The 21,290-nt window shown below is 41.1% G+C and overlaps 2 protein-coding genes and 1 long non-coding RNA gene across 9 annotated transcripts in view; 2 read left to right on the forward strand and 1 right to left on the reverse strand.

The window, feature by feature from the left end:
• The window catches only part of LOC124177564 (protein expanded-like), a 139,546-nt gene that overhangs the window by 93,193 nt on the left and 25,063 nt on the right, over positions 1-21,290 (forward strand). For all 5 annotated transcript variants that reach the window (XM_046560063.1, XM_046560066.1, XM_046560067.1 and 2 more), the window contains one exon: positions 18,726-18,805. In XM_046560063.1, the coding sequence (XP_046416019.1) occupies positions 18,726-18,805 (80 nt within the window). The remainder of the gene's footprint in view (positions 1-18,725; positions 18,806-21,290) is intronic.
• The window catches only part of LOC124177566 (putative sodium-dependent multivitamin transporter), a 66,274-nt gene that overhangs the window by 30,707 nt on the left and 14,277 nt on the right, over positions 1-21,290 (reverse strand). Inside the window, exon 2 of one of the 3 annotated variants that reach the window (XM_046560075.1) lies at positions 7,405-7,748. The exons of the other annotated variants lie outside the window; for them this stretch is intronic. The gene's annotated coding sequence lies outside the window, so the exon portion shown is untranslated. The remainder of the gene's footprint in view (positions 1-7,404; positions 7,749-21,290) is intronic. 3 annotated transcript variants of the gene reach the window in all.
• Positions 16,993-18,546, forward strand: LOC124177567. The gene is made up of 3 exons (XR_006869634.1): positions 16,993-17,027; positions 18,024-18,028; positions 18,435-18,546. It is a non-coding gene; the product is annotated as an uncharacterized LOC124177567 (long non-coding RNA).

Consider the following 21,290-nt stretch of genomic DNA (forward strand, 5'->3'; position numbering starts at 1 on the left):
CAAGGCCCCTTATATCTATCTGGACTAAATTACCATGGCTCCTTGGATGTGTTGGAGTGAAAAACTTGCATAATTTACGGAATTTTTATTTACGGTGAGCGTTATTGGAAGCGTGCTCATCGGTGCTTGACTTCCGCTCACACCTGCGATCACCTTCTCATTTACAGCTCACCTCTTGTATATCAGGGTGTTTCCGTTCGTTGTAACATTTTTTTTTTTTTTTACTCTTCAACTCTGCTTGTTCGAAACTTGTTTTATATAGTAGAGAAAAGTAAAATAGTTAAATTCAATTGAATATAGAAACGAATAGAAAATTCTTTTTTAGAGGATATCTGTTAAATCCAAATCTCAAAAGGCAAAGAATTGAAGAAATTGTATTCTGTACCTACCTATAAGAATGTCTGTAGATCAGTCTGTTAATACAACGGTTCGCAAGTCGTGTATTCAAAATCAATTTCGTGTCAATTCATCTTTAAAGTTCCTTTGCGCCCAAACTATTGACTTGACAACAAAAATTAGAATCATACCTACGCAGAGAATTCAATTACGGGATCTTCCATGATCAAGTCTGTATTATTAAATGTGACTGGGTGGTAACATTTTAAAAGAAATGAAACCTCAAATTCGTACTGAAAATCTGCTAATTTTGCCATTATTTTTTGACAACTTGAGCTGCCGATTGACTTTTTTTTCAATATTTCTTTTTTTTTTTTTTTTATTCAACTTATTTTTCTCCCCGCGTTAATATCTATCCGCAGTGCAAAGACAGCGTTGTAGCCGGATAATGAAAGTTGCAAATATGCATAATACCTAAGCAAAAAATCTATCTGTTGGGGTAAATTAATTAACTTTATAATTACGCTAGGAGTTGGCGCGAATCTAGATCGTTTCGTACAGAAGCCTCATACCCTTTAATTATTCAAAACACAGTTACCGTATTCGACTCATTAAAAACTATTATAGGATAAGCAACGACGTCGTCTTGCGGCGAAAGTCGTTAAATTATGCGCACGTTTAGTGCTTGACTTTGCTTAACCGTGCATAAGACGGTGTCAAAGTTCATCAGTAAGGCGCACGGTTTCCAACAAGACCGTAATAACTGTTAACAATTAATTTCGTCATGGTTTACCGTGCAAAAGCTTGATTCTACGCAGTTTTCTGCGACCAACTCTTCCTGGTGGAAAATTAAATTTAACCTATATTAAAAACTTGAAGTACCAGTCGCCCCTGTATAAATTCTATACTTCAAGTTTTTTCCACGGTGAATTTCTCTTTGGCCACTCACATCGAAGAGCTTATACAAAGCACGTTTAGACGAAAAAGATTTTTTGTTTTCTTTAGTTTTGAGTTTGAATATATCATACAATTGTGATACACCACCTGATTGTTACATAACCGTGTAATTGAGGACGAATGGAAATCGATGAAATAAATGCTAAATTGAAACGTGTAGAATTTAAAATACTCGGGTATGTTTCGAAACAAAGTAGATTTTTTTTGTAATAATCCGAGGAAATTTGAGACCACCAGCCAACCATACAAGTCGTATAATTTATCAAGTAAGGTGGTCTTTCACAAAAGTCCCATTCATTCAACCAAAATAAAAAAGCGAAACCACAATCAATCACCAATATTATAAGACTTTATACCCCGTCGGTCATCCAAATACGCATGCGCTAAATCATGTGATTCGATTCGTATATTCGACCAAGTCGCGTCGAATTTTCGGTCTATTTGCCAGGTTGATCAACTCGATTGTCATCAGACGCTAGCGTTCAGAATTTGAGATGGCTAAAACGTGACGGATCTGCATGTAAGTCAACGTAACCTCGAAAGTTTTGTGCATACGGGGTTTGCGCAAACGCATTTGGGTATTCAGTTTTTCACACGGATGCATAGAAGACTTAGGAAACGAAGAAAAACACACGCGTATATAGCATAATACATCCGTAACCTGAGAATGCGAATATGGGCAGGGTTTTTCCAATCTGTCAAAGGTTTAATTTGAAACCAGCTGTTGTTACTGGACACGAATTCGTAGAAGATGCTCAACCGCTAACAATAAGACGCAATTAATCAGACACCGAGGAACTGGGCATTGAACGAATGTCAATGATTCATTCAGGCGTACCATAATAAGGGTTGGATAAAACGGCGTTTTGTAAACTAAAACGCGATCTTGGCCCGGGTTGATTTATAATACGCGATCGCTAATGAAGGTGCGCAGATGCGTCGAGGTTCGGACCGGACCATACCGAGACGAACACGGACTAACATGGACATGATACAGATGCGGGGATGTGATAAAGTGAGGATAGGGTACCAATGTATCGGGCCCAGGCAGCAGCAGCAGCAGCAGCAACAGCTGGCGGCCAACGGCTGGCAGCCCTGCAACCCGCGTCTGCAGGGCGGCCTCAACGACTTCGCCGCGCCGCCGCGCTGATGTATATAACGTGTTTTGTTTCTTGGAACAATTTGATCGGGATGAAATATGCGATGAGCTCCGGATAAAGGCCCCCCGAGGGGGCGGGAGGGAAAGGGGAATCGCGTTTTACCCCTTGCCGCCCCTCGAAGCACCAGAAGGATGTAGGAAGAGGGATGAGCGTGGTAAAATCTCCCTTCTCTTTCCCAACCCCCTCCCGCCCCCACTCAGCCGTAGTGCCCAGAACTCCATCTATCTTCTTTGTAATGCAACGTAAGGCAGTCTATAAGTAACGCATGTATGTTGTACCTCTTGATACACAATGAATATTCAGGTGCGCGCCTCTCCGTGAGCGTTGCTGTTGCTTGCACTGCTCCTGGCGGCAGTCTCGCTGGAGTTGAAACGACCTCGTATATCTCCCGATCCAGCGTTCGTTCTTCTTTTCCCGATACTGCTGCGAAGAGAACGAGAGAGAGAAAGAGAGAGAGAGATTTGGTATGCGGTATAACTTCGTACCTTACCTACGGACGTTTTCACCCTTCCTCGTTCATGATTGAGTCGAACGATCGATTGTATGTGCTTTGACTCCAGGTGATAATTTGGCTATTATTCATTTCGAACTACCGAGGTTACGACGCAAACGCGATATGTTCGGTTCGGTAACTCGAACCTTGAGCGTACGAGCGCAATTTGTATTGTTACTGGAAAAATTATCCAATCCAATTCTCATCGATCATGTAATGGAAAGGTGTTGGAATTACGATTGTGGTAGTTATCACCGTATGCTGTAAAGTCACGTTTGCATCGCAGCATTGAAGAGGTGATCCAATATGGACATTGGTTTTATTCTCAAATTGCGGGATAACCACGCGACTATTTTCTTAAATAATACTCATCTTGCAATAAAACTTGCGGTTTAAGATTCTTTTTTTTTTAATGGGATTCGAAGAAGGTTACATCGATTTATCGCGAGTAATAAGATGAAAATCTTTCCAAACATATTTCACCTCGTCACATTGAATCATTCACGCCTTCATGTTGTGCAAGTTTTTTTTACCTGACGTAAACTGGGCTAACAGAAACTAACTATTTAATCATATTATGCGCGCTGTGATCTCTGTGTTACTACAGACTTGTGAAATTGGAAATGATTTTGGTCAAAGTTTAATCGAATGCAGCAGCTCAATTCCTCACAAGGAAAGAAAGTCACATGCTACGTATTTGATCCGTGAAATAAATGAGTTTGTTAAAAAAATGCATAGATATCAATGTAATAATATATTGATAAATTAATGTTTATGCATACACAATTGATGGATATATTGAAGATGTGTAATGTGCCGATTTGTCGTACAGAAATATTCGTTATTAATTTTAATTTTTCGTGAACTCAGGAGCACAGTTATCGATAAATGGAAAAAAAAGCATGAGAAATTTGTACGTAAAGCGTCGTGCAACGTCGCGCAGATCATGTTTCGTTAATCCGCACTGATCTCGTTAGCTACCCACTGTAAGGTCTTTGGTATTTTATTACCTACTACCAACGGCCGTCTGGTCACGGTCAAGACTTGACAGAAATGTATAGGGAGCCACAGTCTATAATCTATTACATCTTCACCTATCTTCATACTCAGGGCGCAACGCCCCTCCAGATACGCTATACGATTCAAACGACGCACTGGTTCGAGTATGGAAAATAATGAGGGCTCCGGTTTACCACTATTTCAAGTTAAGAAATAGGTTCAGGCGTATAGCTGGGCGTAGATTTGCTCCTTGCGTGCGTCGACGACGACGGCTTTGGGCTCGGTGGCTAATGGTCAGTTGTGGTAGCATTCCTCATTCGTTGTGGTCAACGAGTGCCTCCAGCACTTTGGGTCTACGGGCGCGTCATCTCCGCGATGGAGTCGCATTCCATCAGAAGACGTGGGTGCGCTCACTCGCTCTTTTCAACCGCCATGAGTCCCTGCAGGTTGGCTCACGTGCTTGAAGGCCCACGTGAGGCCTGGGTCCTATCCACTCGCCGCAGGTGGTGTAGGATTACGTTCTCTGATCACCCGGACCAGGAGAAGGACTAGAACCAGCGCCAGAATCACGTCGAATTTATTCATTCTCTCCTTCCAATACCAGAGAATTCCGCGAAGGAGAATCCGGACTCTTGAATAGAAAATCCCAGAATCTTTATCATAAGGGAATATAAAAGTATATTTCACGCTTTGGACTGAGTTTTATTGCTGTAGACACTTTATTTATTACATCGAACGCCACAAGTTATGGATAACAACCCATCGACCCAGCAACGATTGCATGCTTTTAATTTAATCAGGTACGCACATTACAGCGATCCTTGTTGTATATTCTCATTTGGGATTCCTCGTGGTAGCGTCACGTCCAGAGAATCCACCGAAGGAGCATCGGAGGTTTTGGAGTCAATCCCGAAGTCTCTTTACAAAGAGCTCAAGGTGATCTATACCGGGTCAGATTGAGGACCTTCGATCTTTGACATTGAATAACACATCCGGTGGACAACCCATGAGTTACCATTTCTACAAATGATGACATGCTTCGGGTGAGACACTCCATTTATCTACCTCAATGTTTCCGTTGCGTATTTTTGTATCCATCGCAATCGGATACGATGCCTGTGATTGCGCTGCAACAGTCTACGAGATGAATCGTTGAACGCATCTTAAGCTTTTACACGGGGTGACGTCAAGGTGCGGGTACCGATCTATCTTTCTTTGATCAGCAACGGGATGGACGATTTATCTTTGGTCTCGTAACAACTCACATTACGTTTATAAATTTCGGAGGTCACTGGTCCCCGGACAACATATCTTGATAACAGGGTACAGGGTCTATTCTCTGCGTTATCGCAAATCTGGTTCATCGCAGAGGTTAAATCATGTTATAAATTTTTGCGCACTGCCGACTCTTAGACGTCGTTAATTCGGTACGTTCCCGAGACGGGAGACCCTCGGGGCGTCATGGCGATGGTCGCGATTCACCGGAGTTAGCTACCGTCGTAAAAGGGATTAACCCTCTAGCGACTAGATAATTCCGCATCCTTTGCAACAATGTTTCGCTCAACGTCGAAATACGCAAGCGATGTAGGTATCGGACATCATCTAGAACTGCTTTCCACGAATGAAGAAATAGATCGTTGACAGTAATCGTGGTACTTGTTAAGCTCCTCAATAAAATGGCAATGTTAATGGTCACAATTATCAGCGAGATTCTAGGTTTTTCACAATTGTTCACACTGCCGTGTGCTGCCGTAGTGTATAATAAAAGTGATCATGTCTTGAGAATTTGGGACACAATAATAAGATACTCAAATTTCTTTGACTTGCGTTGTAAAATTGCTTCTGGTCCTTGGTGGAACTTTTCCAAGAATTCTGACATTGGGATCGGAGAATATATATATATCCTATATATATAGATATATCCTATTCTATATTTTTCGTACTTTAATCTTTTTCCCTTATGTTTTAAGCCTGACAGTAAATCATTTTGACACGTTCCTGGTAAGCTCAAAAGTTCTAACTTGTTACTTTTTGTTCTGTTCATTGGTTGAGGTCTCGTCGAGGGGAGCAAGCCATCCTCACCCTTCCTATAGATACATTCCCATTTAGTTCTACCCTGCTGGAAGAATGTGCGTATACGATGATGAACGTTGAAGGACAGAGGTCAAATGGAAATCATAATTATTTCAATTTCTAGGATTTCTCATACATCTGACGAAACGATTACCTGCCCACCTTTGAAGGTGGTAAAACGCGGTAGGCGTTCGTTGTACGTGGATTGTGGAAACATGCGTCCATGGTATGTACACAGAGGTGCGAGTGCGTGTTCAAATTGCATATATATAGAACACAGCAGAGAACACACGTGCAAAGGTAAGCGTCTGTACCTACCAGGCTGCATATAATGGTTGGGTATTATATAGCTGTGTCCGTAAAAGGGCGGGTTCTTAAATAAAGCCACGGACAGCTAGTTTCACTGGAGGCAGCAATCAGGGAAGATTATGGGTCTAATTATAGTTACGCTGCATTGTTTCCTTCTGAGAAACAAGAAACTTTACCTCCGTCTTATTCTTCTTCTCATAGTTTTTGTCACGAAATATCGTGTCGGTTTATAAAGAACAAAACGACATGACGAAATAACTCCGAGAGATACCTGTGGAGAGCTACCCTATACCCTACTTCTTCTCCACCTCGATAATACTACCAAGTTATGGATATTACGATCGTACCGGCATACTTTTTACCATACCGCGCGTACACGTATTCATCGTACACGTATGCAAACGGAAGTGACTTGATACATGAAGGTGAAATGGTACGGTAGAGCGTACCATTGACAACTTATGCTTGGCGTTGCTTCATAGGTGCCGGACAGTTCGCAACCTTGATTGACAATGAACTTGAAAGTTTTTCTTCCAACAATGCATCAGGTCCAGTGATGAAATTGCTATCCAATTTTGTATATTTGATACTTTTAGAGAATTGCCGGCGTAAGACCTTGTTGAGTTGTCCGTGACAATTTTCGTGCACATGACTGCTAATTTTGGCTGTTACAATCAGCTTCATTGATCGGATCCATCGTTATTGCGGATGACGTTTATCTGTGAAGTCAGTAATGCCGTCGTCGGTGGCATTGAATGTGTCAGAATCAATCTAAGGCTCTGTATGTACATACATCTACCTGCGATGGATTTCACACGTTCCTGCTTCGCGACAGAAGGCTTCTATATGGCGATAAAGCGTCTGTACTTTAAAACGTACAGTACCAAAATTGCTAAAATAAATGTTTCTCCACTTGATCGTACGTCGTAGTTTACACGCGTGCACATTTTGGAAACTTTACAATATAAGATCGAGAATCCCTCTGCATTTTTCAACATCACAGCTTAAAAAGCAGGGTATATCGGGCCAGATTACAGAGCCGTCTCATTTACCTGGTGATCCAACATACCTACTTACCGATATCCCACAGTACCGAAGAGCTTGGACCCGATTGTTCGCGACTCGTACCCATCGCTGGCCGCACGGCTTTACTCCGAAGAACTCGTTGCAGGGTTTGCTCCCAATCTCTTCCCCCTCTCTTTCTCTCTCTTTCTCTCCTCTCCTCTCGAAAGTTCTAATGTTAGGGCTGGCACAGGACTGTGGCAAGCCCGGTAGCTGGTGCCACCCTTCCCCACGTTTCCCCCGCGAGGCCCTGCGACAGGCAGGCAGGCAGGCAGGTGTGTCCGTCCGGCCGACCGTCGTCGAGCACTCCGACCGTCTGAGCGGTCCAGCCGTGTATCGCGTCGGTTGGGCCCGACGACCTACGTAAAAAAGAGCGAGATGAACAAAAGTGAATTGCCTACGAACCGGCGCGGTGCAGCCCTGCAACGCCGCCGGTCGTTGGCTGTCTCGGGGTCCGGCAGCAGACCCAACTCTCTCCGTACATACTGCACAGTGTGCAGCGTTCATGCCGAGCGAATACCGATGGTCCGCATGCCGCGCATGGTTACGTATAGGTATGCTTATGGTACGTCGTTCGGAGCTTGGAGTTTCCCGAGGGACCTTCGAAGGTGACTCGGGGCCTTGGAGGCGAGGGTTTGGGGCATCGGGCCCTTGCGGTAGACACGTGAGCGGATGTGCTGCGTCGACTACCACGTGGTCACGTTGCCTCGTTACGTGTGCCGCTGGCTCCTTGGACGAGAAACGGTGCGGGCTGATGGAATCGAAGTCCGGAGAGAAGGGAAGGAAAATTATGACCAGATTTTTGGGGGAAGGTTGAAAGATTTCTGAACAATAGTAGTGAAGTTCGAAAAAATCGGATGAAACAAACGGAGAAGTAAAACGGGAGACGGCACGGGCATCGCAAGGAACCGCTGCAACCGCGACGGTTGAGAGAGAATGGAAAAAGGCAAAAACTTAGCCAGACGCGCGAGACAAAATCTCAACCGGCCGAGGTCTTCTGAGGTCCTTTCAAGGTCCCTCCCTCGTCACCGGGACAAAATAATTTTACTCTAACAACCTCGACGCTCTTATACAACCAGACACTCGGACCTTGCCGTGATCCTTTCTTTCAGCCTCTATATCTACATGCCGAACCCTTTCTTTTAAGGGCGTTAGGAAATAACTACAACGAGTTTTTCTCTGGAATTCAACACGTTGACACGCCCCTCGATCTTTGCCCAGAGATATGTATGGTAATCCAAGTATTGAAAATATTATTCTTATTTCGTTCCGCTTGCGCGAGTTTTGTAGTTTTCATCACTTATATCTGTCTACCCGAGGTCCCCCAATTTTGGCGCGGACTTCTTATAAGCGATTGCGTTCAATCGTACGTGTTTATACACCGAATTCATATACGTAACAGTGATTCTCTTATGACGAGGAATGACGATAATCATCGACACGATCACACACGTGCGATTTTCGATCTCTCCAGGTAGTAGTGGGGAAACGTTCCGGCAACGAATTTTTTGGAATCCTATTCCCCTAACCGCCCTGACACTCTCTCATAACGAGGTAGCACTGTAATAAGAAGTTTACTTTGGTTTCAAGTACTTTATGAATTGTTTTTATTCCCTTAAAAATTTTATGAACACGAATTTCACTGTTTTTATTATGTACCTATAGGTATATAATACGTGTACTTTGGCATCTGTGACTTCACATGGGTACCTTTGTCAAGTCTGTTGATAATTTGGTTTAATTTGCTATCTCTCTAACAACAGGAGAATACTAATGATCAAGTTATTCTTCCCTAAGATACTAAAATATACGGTAAATAAAATGAAAAAACTATGAAAATTTTCTATTGTCGTGGTTTTGAAATTTTTTTAAATTCATTGCGTGTAAGATCATTCAGCATGGTGTCGGTAGGTGCAAATGTGTGCTCTCCACAGGGTGTGGCAATGGTTGAAATTTTGATTCGCACTCCATAATCCGTGTAGTGTGTGGTATTCCAGTGATTCGGGCTCTGTTTAAATTTTTGAAATTATCCGTAACATTCAACGTTCTTGAAAATCATGATTTAAGAAGGAACCACAACTTTACTAGAGATAATGTAAAGGTTTTCAAAATATTCTTAACTTTTGTTAATTTTAATAAGAATAAATCGATGTTAAAGTTTCACGAATTTCAGGCAGTTTGTTTATGAGTTAATTCAATTTAAAACTCACTGAGCCGCAGTCTAAGAAGCTCCCCATTGAAGAATCACATATCATTTTAAAAGTTTGATAACTTCGACACAAGCTTCTTGAACCCTTTGAAAATTTTGCAATAATTTGGTAATACTCGTTATACTTGTCGCGATTTTCTCGACGACTTCCAATTTGTTAGTAATGTCTTTCATCGGGCAATTATTCATGTTGTTCAATTGATTGTTTTGACTGAAAAATGTCAACTCCTTGGTCGGAGACATCTTCCAGCATGCTTGGATTCATTGAGACATAAGAGCAAATGTATTTCACGACTGATGAACTTTCTTAACGTTGTTTTGCAGAGCATCTGTCTATCAGAGAAGTCTTAGAAGCTGGGAAACGAGATTTTTTCATCTAGAAATGTGTAGATCAATTACCACTGACCATTATTTGAATTTAGGAATGTTTATAATACGGTAGCCATGCACCGAATGAAAACGTGTAAAAATTTCAAATCGTTAGACACTGTAGGTTAACTTGTGGGTGTCTCGAAAAAATCACAATCTCTCTTTTAAACTCAGACAATATCAGAAAATTTGACATGTCATCGACGTTACTTTTGCAATAGGGTAACCGAAATATTAAACCGCCGACTTTACGTGATCGTAACATATCCAACTGACTCGTTACTTAAAAAAAAAAAAAAAAATCTAACATTGAACTATATGCAAAGTCAAAGAAGCTCAGAATAATCCGGTCACATTTTCTTTCTCTCGTTCGAAAAAGAAAAAATCTGACCTAATTTTTTCACGCCAAATACCCAATTGCTCCATTCGTACCGCTACAAAACCCATTTTAATCGTATTCCTAAAACTAAAATATTTTTCGGTTATGACCAATAGCGAAAATAGTACAGTAAGTACGAACAAAAATAACGTGTTGTACGAGGCATACGCGCACTTATCCCGTCCTTTCCTATTTTATCCTATCCTATCCCATCCTATCCTGTCCCACACCTACGGACCTACGGAGGTATAAGGCAGGTAAGCGAGTTACAGGCACGCACCTGTGTGCGTCCGGAGGAACCTACGTGAAGGAGCGGCAGCCTGAGGGACGGGGGGTCGCGGGGTTCGCAGCCTGCGGGCAACATTCCCGGGTAATGGTTGGGTTCTACCTCGGGTAACACAGGTGCTTCCCGCCGCGGACGAAACGGGCGGACGCGTAATTCTGGGTTGAAATAGTAACGGAGTCGAAACGCGCGCGCGAGCGATCAAGTCTCGTATACCGGGACAGTTTCACGAGACTTGAAAATCAACCGCGCATGCGCAAAATAATTCAATCTCATTGGTCGGCGAAATATTCCCGCAGCGATATTCTTGTCCGCGATGCAGGGGAGCCAACTTACGCAAAATATGTACGTTGGAAATTTTCAACGAGCATAAGCATTAAATTCCGACCGTTCTTCGAAGAATCAACTTTCCGACCCGGTAACAAATGCTTCGCAAAACTTTCCGAGTCACTGTCTCGATTATTTGAGATTCTAACCTAAAAACTTCGTATCAACTGCATCGCCGCCAGACACAGTTTGACAGCTGAAAACTCGGGATGGCCAGCCTGTACGCACGCGCAGTTGAGTTTCATGTTTTAAGAGATTGTCCCTGTATATTTGGGCGGCATCGCATTCTGAAATGGTGATGGGCGATATCATCATTCGTCAATCATAAATTACAAATAGCAAATATAATTAGTCCATGGCACTTGGCAGTCAAATGTAGATTGAAAATCGTATTCTTTAATTTGAAAAAAACAATAAAATTCGAATTATATTTATATTTTGTGATCAGGATAAGGTAGAATACAAGTCATATTTTTATTTATATGTAAACATATTTCGTTCGTACAATAATACTCACATACGTTCGTACGTGTTTGTAAATTTCCGTAAATATCCGCGTACTTGCAAGAAACTTTATGTTTAATGCAGTGATCGATTATGTTCAAAATTTGCAGCCGGATCGAATGAAGATATCGATTATATTTGAAAATTTTTATCAACCTGAATGCAGATTTAGTTTCTGGAAAAAATTGTAGTTAAATCAAAATCTATTACCGATTACAAACGTAATTTGTATTGTTTGTTACATTTTAAATACAATATATGTATAAATTACGCCTGAATTACGAGATAAAAATGTGAATTGTACTGCGTTTCGCACTAATTACAAAATATAAATGTAATTTGCCATTCAAATGTCATTAATTACAAACTGTAATTACGGGTGGCTTCCAATACTGCTTTGAACTTGTTTTACAGTTTTATTACAATTGTATCGTTTATCCCTGATATTCAGATGAATTTTCAATCGGATAGAATCGCACCATACGTCGAATCAGATATCCAGTGTTAGATTTTTTCTTAAATGAGCACTGCTTCAGTTATTACTAAGAATAGAAATTAATAAGATAGAAATGACAACGCGGCAAGTGAATACGGAATAGGGATATTATTGAAAAAGTTTCACTTCTGTACTCGCAACGAAATCTATCTACAGTTTTTGCATGCTTATGACATCATAAAATAATACTAGGCAACGATTTATAATGGAGAATTATATTTATAAGGTATTTGCAATATCACCGAATATTCGTTCTTCTTTTTCACTTGTTACAGTTTTACAATTTACAAGGTTGAAATATGTAGAACTTTCAATTTCTAAAAAAAGAATTCTCCTAGGCAAATATATTCAGAACATCCCCAAACATTATCTAACATTTGGATTCGTTTATTTATTGTAAATCTGAGGTCTGTACGCATTCAAAAAGATATGATCAAAACTTTCCGGTGATCCATTCATTCGGTTATTAATCTGGCTATTTATTTACTTAATATTGTAATTATTAGGAAAATGGAAATGTTACTAGTGCAGGTGATAAAATCCAATAAAAAAAAAAGTTATAAAAGTGGTAACACCCATAATGCATAGTTGAAGTGAAATCAAATACTACCACCAAAAATCTCTGCTTTAAAATTTTCATTCCAGAAAAGAGAAGGAGCAAATACAAAAACCAGATGCCTGAAATTATTATCAAATGCAGAAAAAGCTCTCTTATTACCATTTCTTCACAGTAATATTACCAAAATAAATGCAGCTTAGCTGCAACTGGTCTGAATTGTTTAATTTGAAATGAATTATTGGCTACTTTAAACTAGGCACAATAAATTTGAAAATCTGATTCAATATCACATTGAAAACAAGTGGATAATTTTCAACATGAAAAAACGAATCATCCCCTTTTTTTATTTATTCGATACTTATTACCACGACTTCTTTTTTGTCCTTATTATTTTTTTCACTCAATTCCAAGAACACAGCATTCCGTGTATAAAAATTCAACACACTGTAATTTCTGTATCAGCATCGGAGCCATATTATACATCTAAGAAATATAAGTCAATCTATGTATAACCAAGTCTAACAAGGGTGTGAAAGCGAATGTTGACAGAACCTAGTCAAGGGTGAAAAAACCGTGCGGAGAATAGCGTACCTTGATTTCGTTTCTACCTCTCGCTACCGCGCGAGCAAACATCCCATAATATTTTCTGTACTTGTACGCTGTTTACAGACACGGTTAAAGCAAACGAACGTCGTCTGTTGTGAAATATTTCGTTGATTCAAATTAACCGATTGTGTAGCAGGACTTGTGGGTGGTTGTAGTTCACGCGTTTATATTTGTCGAATAACTACGTTATAATATAAAGTCGCCCTGCGACAAAACGAAAGTCAAATTATTCACGGTTATTACACGTATGTATAGTATTTATTGTACTGTTTCAGATTAAGGCAATTTCTGTTTGATTTTTTATTTTGCTCGAGTACGGTGGATTAGTTTTTGCTCCATTGAAAACCCTCTAGAAGTACAGAACTATCAACTCGAGTCTAAGAGGTACGTCATTCCGTTAAATCCCATTGAAAAAAATGTGTAAAAAATAACACGCTTTTCAGTTTCTTTGCGAAGTTTTCTAAAATCATCGTGCAATACGGTTTGTCATTTGGACCGACATCGTTCTAATATAAATAAAAACATACTTCTTTTGGTCGACCTCAGAAGGCTGGCTGGTCCGCCATTTTTCTAAGATGCGGTTTTTGGCTGCTCAAACATAAACAACGAAGAATTACTATTTTAGAAAACGATCAAAAAGCTAGCCGGCGATATCTAAACAGAGAAGTTCTGTGAATGACTCGACTCAGATGATTCATTTAGAATCTATTTACAAATCGAAATTAGTTAAACGATACGCTTTTTTTTTAACTCAAAATAACGATCCTATCATACGACCTCTTTGAAGCTATTAGCACAATGGTTGGGCCATCGTAATTGAAATTTGCTACATCCCCATTTTTCGTAGGTTGAGCAAACGTTGCTTTAGCTAAATTCAATTCGATTAACCTCACAATCAATTTGCGCCATCCTATTTCGAATCAAAGAGTCACGTCCTTCCTTCTTTCTCAATTAGAAATAAAAGAAGACCGTTAAAGTTTCACCGCCGATGATGAAATTTTTACTCCATACCTTTCTTTGATTTTTTTCACCTGCTCCCTTTTCCTGTCGCCTTATAAAAGTCCGATAATCTTGATCTCGGTATTCGTGGGGTCTTAATAGAATGGAATCAATTCGAACCCTGGTAGCTATCCGCCGCCGCTGCGGTGTACAAATAGCTTCCAAATTGGCTATTCTTCTTTTCTAGTGCGAGCTGACGGTAGGATCGGGCAGCTGGCAGATAGGAGGATGCCCGAATTCACCCTCTCCTTGGAAGAGGCTGAGGCGATGGACCCGCGTCTGTCTCTCTCAGTCTCCTCTCTTCTCGGGCTCAACCTGCTCAGATACCTTCGTCCCTTCCTCATCCCTTCCCTCTAAGGAATGCGGTCCGCCGCGCCGTCAACTTAGACATTCGACGCCGTAGATCTACCTGCCGATCGAAATGTATGCGCCAAATCCATTTCGCACTTATTCCTTGTCTCGTAGTTAATACGTCATTCTCCCTCGATAACACGCCATTTTGTCTTTCGAAATTGAGAAGAAGCGGTGTAACGTCGCACGGTGAGAATAGTATACTAAAAATGCACGTGTCATACTGTAATCAGATGGATTTGTCGTTGCGGTAAGTGGATTAATGTTATACTGTATGTACGTGGAACATGCGATACAGTTTTAGAACGAACAGTGTTTGAGAATTGGAAGAATCGTTATACGGGCATAGAAAATCCATCTGTTACCATGCCTTATCCGAATGTTCGGTGTACAATATGCTTCTCGTAACTTTACCGCACGTTGATGAGGATATTAACAAGTTTAAATCCTTTGGATTTTGAGGTAGACGATGCTACTTATTTCAAGAGTGGTACATCATCTTTGTTCTTTGACACGTTGAATTCATTTTCCTAACGGAAAGTATATCGTAAATTTCATAATACTTTTCACACCTCTTCAGAATAGGCGTTCAAGTTTCCCACTGACCAAATACGAGGTGTTCTCAATTTCCTTGGGCCACTTGTCTCCACCAAAACCAATGGTCATCAGCAATTTACAACGTTCACATAATTGTGACTGATGTAACCGTATTAACCAAATATTGCTGTCCTCTAGGCAGTTGGTATACTGAACGTAATCCAGCGTCGATTAAACTAGCATAACCCACTGTCTGGATAAGATCCATTAAGGAAAGTTGAAGAATAAGTTGCACCTTCGGGCCTGACAATTCACGTCAGTTATATTGGTGACGTGTACAATCTGTGATTTGTATAAGGAACGATGTTCGCCTTCCCTCCCTTCCCATCCGTCAGGCTTAAATTATATCTTGACAGGTGAATTTAATATGGTCTAATGAATGTAAACTCAATTTGTCTAGCGTCGATAGCTCCGTTTAATTCATCATGTTCTGTCGTCTGGTGGTAAACTGGTATCTTCGTCGTGTGTCCAATTCGACGATAGTGTCGTCTGGCCGCTGAGTAGACACCTCAATTATCTCTATTGTCAACGCTAATCTTTACCGCCCGTTTTCATTTAATTCTCCAGGAGACTACAGTGCTCCCAAGTTCCATTCCTCATATACCTGTTGTTCATCCATTTATTCCTGTTTTTCAGCATTTTAAAAAGTAAATTTTATTTTACCACGTTGGCACACGATCGATGTGTCCCTTCCGAGAAATTCAAGACCAAAGGCCTGAATACTAAAGAGTGCTCACGACAAATGCCGATTGATCTTGTGGCTGCAACCACCTGCGGAAATCCGTTCTGCATTTTTTCTAGGTGCAATGGATCTAATCATATATATGGATCCTCGAGTTGTTCATCAAAAAACGACAAGTTTGTGAGAGAAAATATTACAACTCAAGGTCGGATGGTCACAATGACTCATTGTTAGTTCGACAGCTTGATTTCAACCGTCGACAAGAATATACTGAATTCCTACAGTCTCAAGCCTGCCTATTCATGAGCTCCCTTGGTAAAGGAGGTCCAATTTCGTTCAATTCATACTCGAGCTGCTCCGAGTCTCGCACTGTTTAGGAGACTGCAATGCCTACAATTACGGCGAGTCAGACCGTCGATCCGATCGATTCCCTGTATGGTAACGCCCAGTTCCAGTTCAGAACACGTCGCCTTGTCGTACGTGTCGTAGGGTTTGCCCAAGTAGGACTCGTGTGGGCAGGACAGGTTTTAGGCCCTCTCATTCAAGAGCTGCAGGAACCCTCGGGCGCACGCGCGCGTCCACGTCTCTTTCATTGTTTCTTGGTCATTTAGGGGTATCGGTATTTGGGCCCATCAGTCGGGCGTGCAAAAAGTCGAGTACACGAAGAATGAAGGGCACTGTACATCCCGCTGCCGTGCCGGTTGCTTAAACCCGAGACCAGTCTCTCCCCCATCTCGACTCCGATCCTCTCGTATCGTACGGGGAACGAAGGCAATTCGAAAGAACCTCCAGAAACAGTCGGTGCTCGGTGATCCGGCGCACGTGAATGTCTTGAATTTAAGCGAACCTTAACGTCTGGTCTCAGTGTCTAAAAATAGATTCCATCATTCCATACGCCCTGCCGACGAGGTACTCATTCCGAAGCTTGATTGTCTACGGTGAAATGTCTTCTTTCATCGAGGGGCTGTCCGCCTGGAAATCACTTGGAAATCGTCCGTCAATGATTCCTAATATTCATTAGTAGCTTGACTTCCACTGGTTTCCAAACGATTCCTAATTGTTGAAAGGTATCATTGATTTTCAAGTAATTCACCATATTGAGAGGTTGCTGGACGTCCACTAATTTTCAAGTCATTCCTAAACGTTCAAGGTCGTTCGACGTTTCACCAATTTTAATTATGCAGTGTAAGCCTACTCTCCTTTATAAAGCTATGTTGGTTTAAATCGGTTGAACAGATAGGCTTTGTTTGATTAAAATTTTATGGAAAACTTTTTCGGTGATCCTCTTATCATTTATATTTGACCAACTATCACTTTGTTATCAGGCCCTCCTGCGCAACAGTTATGCGGCGTTACTAAAAAGTTGTCATTCTTGATTTGCACATCACTATCGTAAATTTATAATGAAACATACCGTAAATTACATACTCATTTGTGTGCACTGCCTTGAACGGGGTGTATTTTTGATCTCAAATAACGACGCTAAATCCAACCTAACCTAACCTTTTTGCCACAGACGACATCGAGTGGGCAATGGAACAGCTTCCGAGACAGACTGTGAAATTTTTGTACTTTTTTTTGCGATCATAGGTATGTACCTCTACGGGGGCTCGGTTCGCCTGAAACTTAATGTACAAGTATTGTAACGAGGTGGCGCGTTCCGTTCATTCTTGAGTAAAGACGGCGCCGCCGTAGAACGAACTCGGGGAATTCTGAATCAGCGAACGAACCCGCAGTCATAACAATTTGTGGGAAATGCAGGCTCCTCCGGTATTTCTTGATTGTGCCGCAGCAATTTTTCAATTAAAGGTTATTTAATGGAAGCGTTTAGCATTTCATATTGGGTACCGGGCTTTGAGAGTGAAAGGCCTCCTCCTCATACCCTTAGCTCAGCTCTGCACCGACTCTGCTAGCACACTTTTTCTTCACTTCTCACTCGCCAGCCAATCGGTGGTACGTACATCGGAAATTAATAGCCGCGAGCAACTGTTTCCGGTACCACAGACAACGATTAATTTTTCCAGTAAACATGTACACTTGGGGACAATGAATCTGCGACGGCTTATTTTTTACACTAGATAGTTATGTTGGCAACACTGAGAAACCTACAGCGCCATAGCGGGCCGAGCGCGAAACAAACTCAATCTCAACAAACATAACGTAACCCATGACCGTCGAATCTAACCTTAGAACACGTGTCAGTCTAACAAGTAATCTCCGCGATTTTTCTAAGGTTAGATCCGACTGTCATGGGTTATGTTAAATTTATTGAGATTGAGTTTCTTTCGCGCTCGGCCAATTATGGCGCTGTAGGTTTCTCTGCGTTGCCAACGTAACTGTCTAGTGTAAAAAATTAGCCGTCTCAGATTCATTGTCCCCAAGTGTACGATGCGTGTATGTATACGATATACATACAGAGTGATTATCTATCGATAGAATAGTCCGTCGTCTGCTTTAGTTTAATGCGCATGCGCTAACATTCGAGAGCACTACGTATGTAACCTCAAACATGATGACAGCTGTCGATGTTGAACGCAACTGCCAGTGAAAATTGTCAAAATTTTTTAGGTTACGTCCATGACGGTTGGTCACCCTGGCGAACAACTGCTCTCTGATTGTAGCGCATGCGCATTAAACCATAGCAGACGACAGACGATTCTGTAGATAGATAATCACTCTGTGAGTACAGTGAAACTTCTCAATAGCGGACATTTTCGGAACTAAAAATATTGTGCGTTATTGAAGAGTGCCCGCTATTCGGAACAATATTAACGTGTAAATTGTGCTTCAGGAGATTATTAAGATTGTCCGTTGTAAAGAGGAATCCGTTGTTGGGAGGTGTTTGTTAAGAAAAGTTTCACTGTATATTTACTTCGATACATACTGCGTGTATTCGTAAATAATCATACAGGCGCTGTTTGAAAACTGATGGAAATTTCGTTTCTCTTATACTTTGCTTTCGTGGTATGTTGTAGACGGCGAGTATCTCTTTGTGGACCCTGAAAGTAAGCTGAGCAAATACGCACCCAAAAATTGGCGAAGTTCTCATACATACGTGAGTATATTTTCATTATTTAACTTGACAATTTTCAGCGAATGTACCTGTAACTAGCGTGCAATCCTCATGCAATTTCGAGTCGACTAATTAACTATTTTTTAATCCTTTTCGACGAATTAACCATAACTTAAGGAGATGTCGGTACGCCGACGAAGTGAGAAAACCTTTTTTTACAGTATCCATTGGACAGTTTTAACCTGCGAATAAGAATCCTACGATTTTGTGACTTAATTAATATAGCGGCATCAAATCAGGTTTGATATGTTTAATCAGATTCTATGCACAGTTATCGTGACTATTTTGTTTTTATCAATCTTTGATTTTCATGTTTCACTCGCATTTCAATGTCAAAAACATGACCGGTTCCTTGTTAATGACATGTTTCAAAACGAACAATATAAGAACATGTTTTGTTTCCAAACAACGCGATAGAACTAGGGGAAAAAAATGCTAGAAAAATAGGGAAAAGAGATATGAATATTCGGAAGACCAAAGTGAAAAAATTGAAAGTACGGGCCCGTTAAAATTAGCATTTCTTCTTACGGGTGCAATGGCTGCCCGTCAGACCGTTAAAAAAAAGCCCCTCCTCGGCATCCGCGATCCCTGTTTTACGTCCACTTAACTCGGTAGCATCCATGCTCTCCTACAGCATCCTCGTCGTCTCTGGAGGCAGATACACTGCATCGTGGCATCAACCAGCAACACATTCATACTGGCTATCTCCGAATCTGCCCTGCATCAGCCAGCGAGCCAGCCAGGCACTAATGATGGCCCACCAATAACCAATAAATACTCGCTCGGTAACACAGGCTACCGCGCTACGTTCTTATCTCGTTGAAACATCTTCACCCAAGATTTTCCCCCACAGTATTCTAATAAAGTACCATCGCTACGCTTCTCACCTTCGCTCGCTCCTCCGGTCTTCATTATTATTTATTTATTTTTATCGTTTTTTTTTTTTATCACGTATTCATTTGTGGTACTGTATTTGTCGGTATTGCTGCTGGAGGCTCGACGGTTATGTTTGATTTGTTTATAGGTATGTGTGGCACAAATCAACCTCCGTAGATTAGTTACGGTTTCCTGTCTACCTGCTTAATGTGCAACAAAACAGGCATTGATCACACGAAGCTCAGCCTCTTGGACGGAAATGATGCAAAAATTGATGAGAAACTTTTTATCGTAATTACATAATGGTATTAGTTCATACCGTCATTTGTATCGGTATTTTTTTTTTTTTTTACTCTTAGAATCGTCATAATTTACAGAAGATAAACTTATTATTGTTACTCAAAATTTTATTCAGTTGTTAACCAGGTTCTGATCCAGACAATGTGGATTTTTCCGTGAAAAATGATGTTATCTCTTTCAAATTGTAAACATAACGATGGGTCTATATTGAAAATTCATCGATTCAAAATTTTTTTCACTACCACGGGAACTGTTTTAATACACAATGTAACTAGATCAGCTTAAATGAGACTTTCCGAGTTTTTGTTTTATCACGTTTCTGTTTTCATCACAGTTTTCAACCCGACTCTACGTCCATGCATCCTTAATCAACTTCTACGCTTGGGATCGTTGATGAAAGGCATGACGAAAGAAGGAAAGTAGTCTTAGAATTTGAATAACTCTTGTGAAATTCAGTAGCGATAATCATCGAGTACCGGAAGAATATTCGCACGAATCCGTCAGAGGCCATCAAATTGACTCGAATCGAAACGGTGTAACGATCGTAACGGATTAGTACAAGTAATTATCACGCTGCATCTGTTCATATATCATGATTTTTATAATCTTCGAGGAGCAATTTGATTCTCGAGTTAAATAAAACACGGCCCAGGCGTAACGGACGTTCGTTATAACTGGCCCAGCGATAGCAGAGGCTAGACCGAGTCGTTGGAAGTTACGATGCTTTAATCTTCAGCTACCGAATTTCCGGCGGCCTCGTCCTGGCCAGCGTGCAGGAATCAGCCTCCGGTTTGTGGGCCACACCGTCAGTGTATTCCCTGTTCGTTACACAGAGTTGGGCGCGTTCTACGCCGAGCGATCTTAGCTGGCTGCCTCCGGAGATGATGAATCGGGCACTTTAATCCTTGCCTTCGGAGTAGAGGATCTAATTTATGGTAATGAAAGATCAAGACGTACTTTTGAGTGGGTAGCAAAATGCCTCTTGGCGCAGCAACAATCTGACTGGTACTGCACTGACTGCGCTATGGTGTTTCGTTTGGAAAGGATATATATTTTTTTTTTTTCTTTCTCTCACTACCACTTGAAAAACTTGTTAATAACATGGCAGAAAAAAATACTCGCAGAAGGATACCTCTCAACGTAAAATTTTAAATGGTGGACCACGGCGTACTTCCTTTTACCATTTAAATAACATTTGGTGAACGGTAATATTTCAAACAAACTTTCGCCATTCAGCCGCGTTTTTCATGGTTTTTTAAAATTCAATCGCGGAAGTATTTTTTAATGAATT

This window comes from Neodiprion fabricii, chromosome 3 (genome assembly GCF_021155785.1).
Source record: "Neodiprion fabricii isolate iyNeoFabr1 chromosome 3, iyNeoFabr1.1, whole genome shotgun sequence".
NCBI lineage: Eukaryota > Metazoa > Arthropoda > Insecta > Hymenoptera > Diprionidae > Neodiprion > Neodiprion fabricii.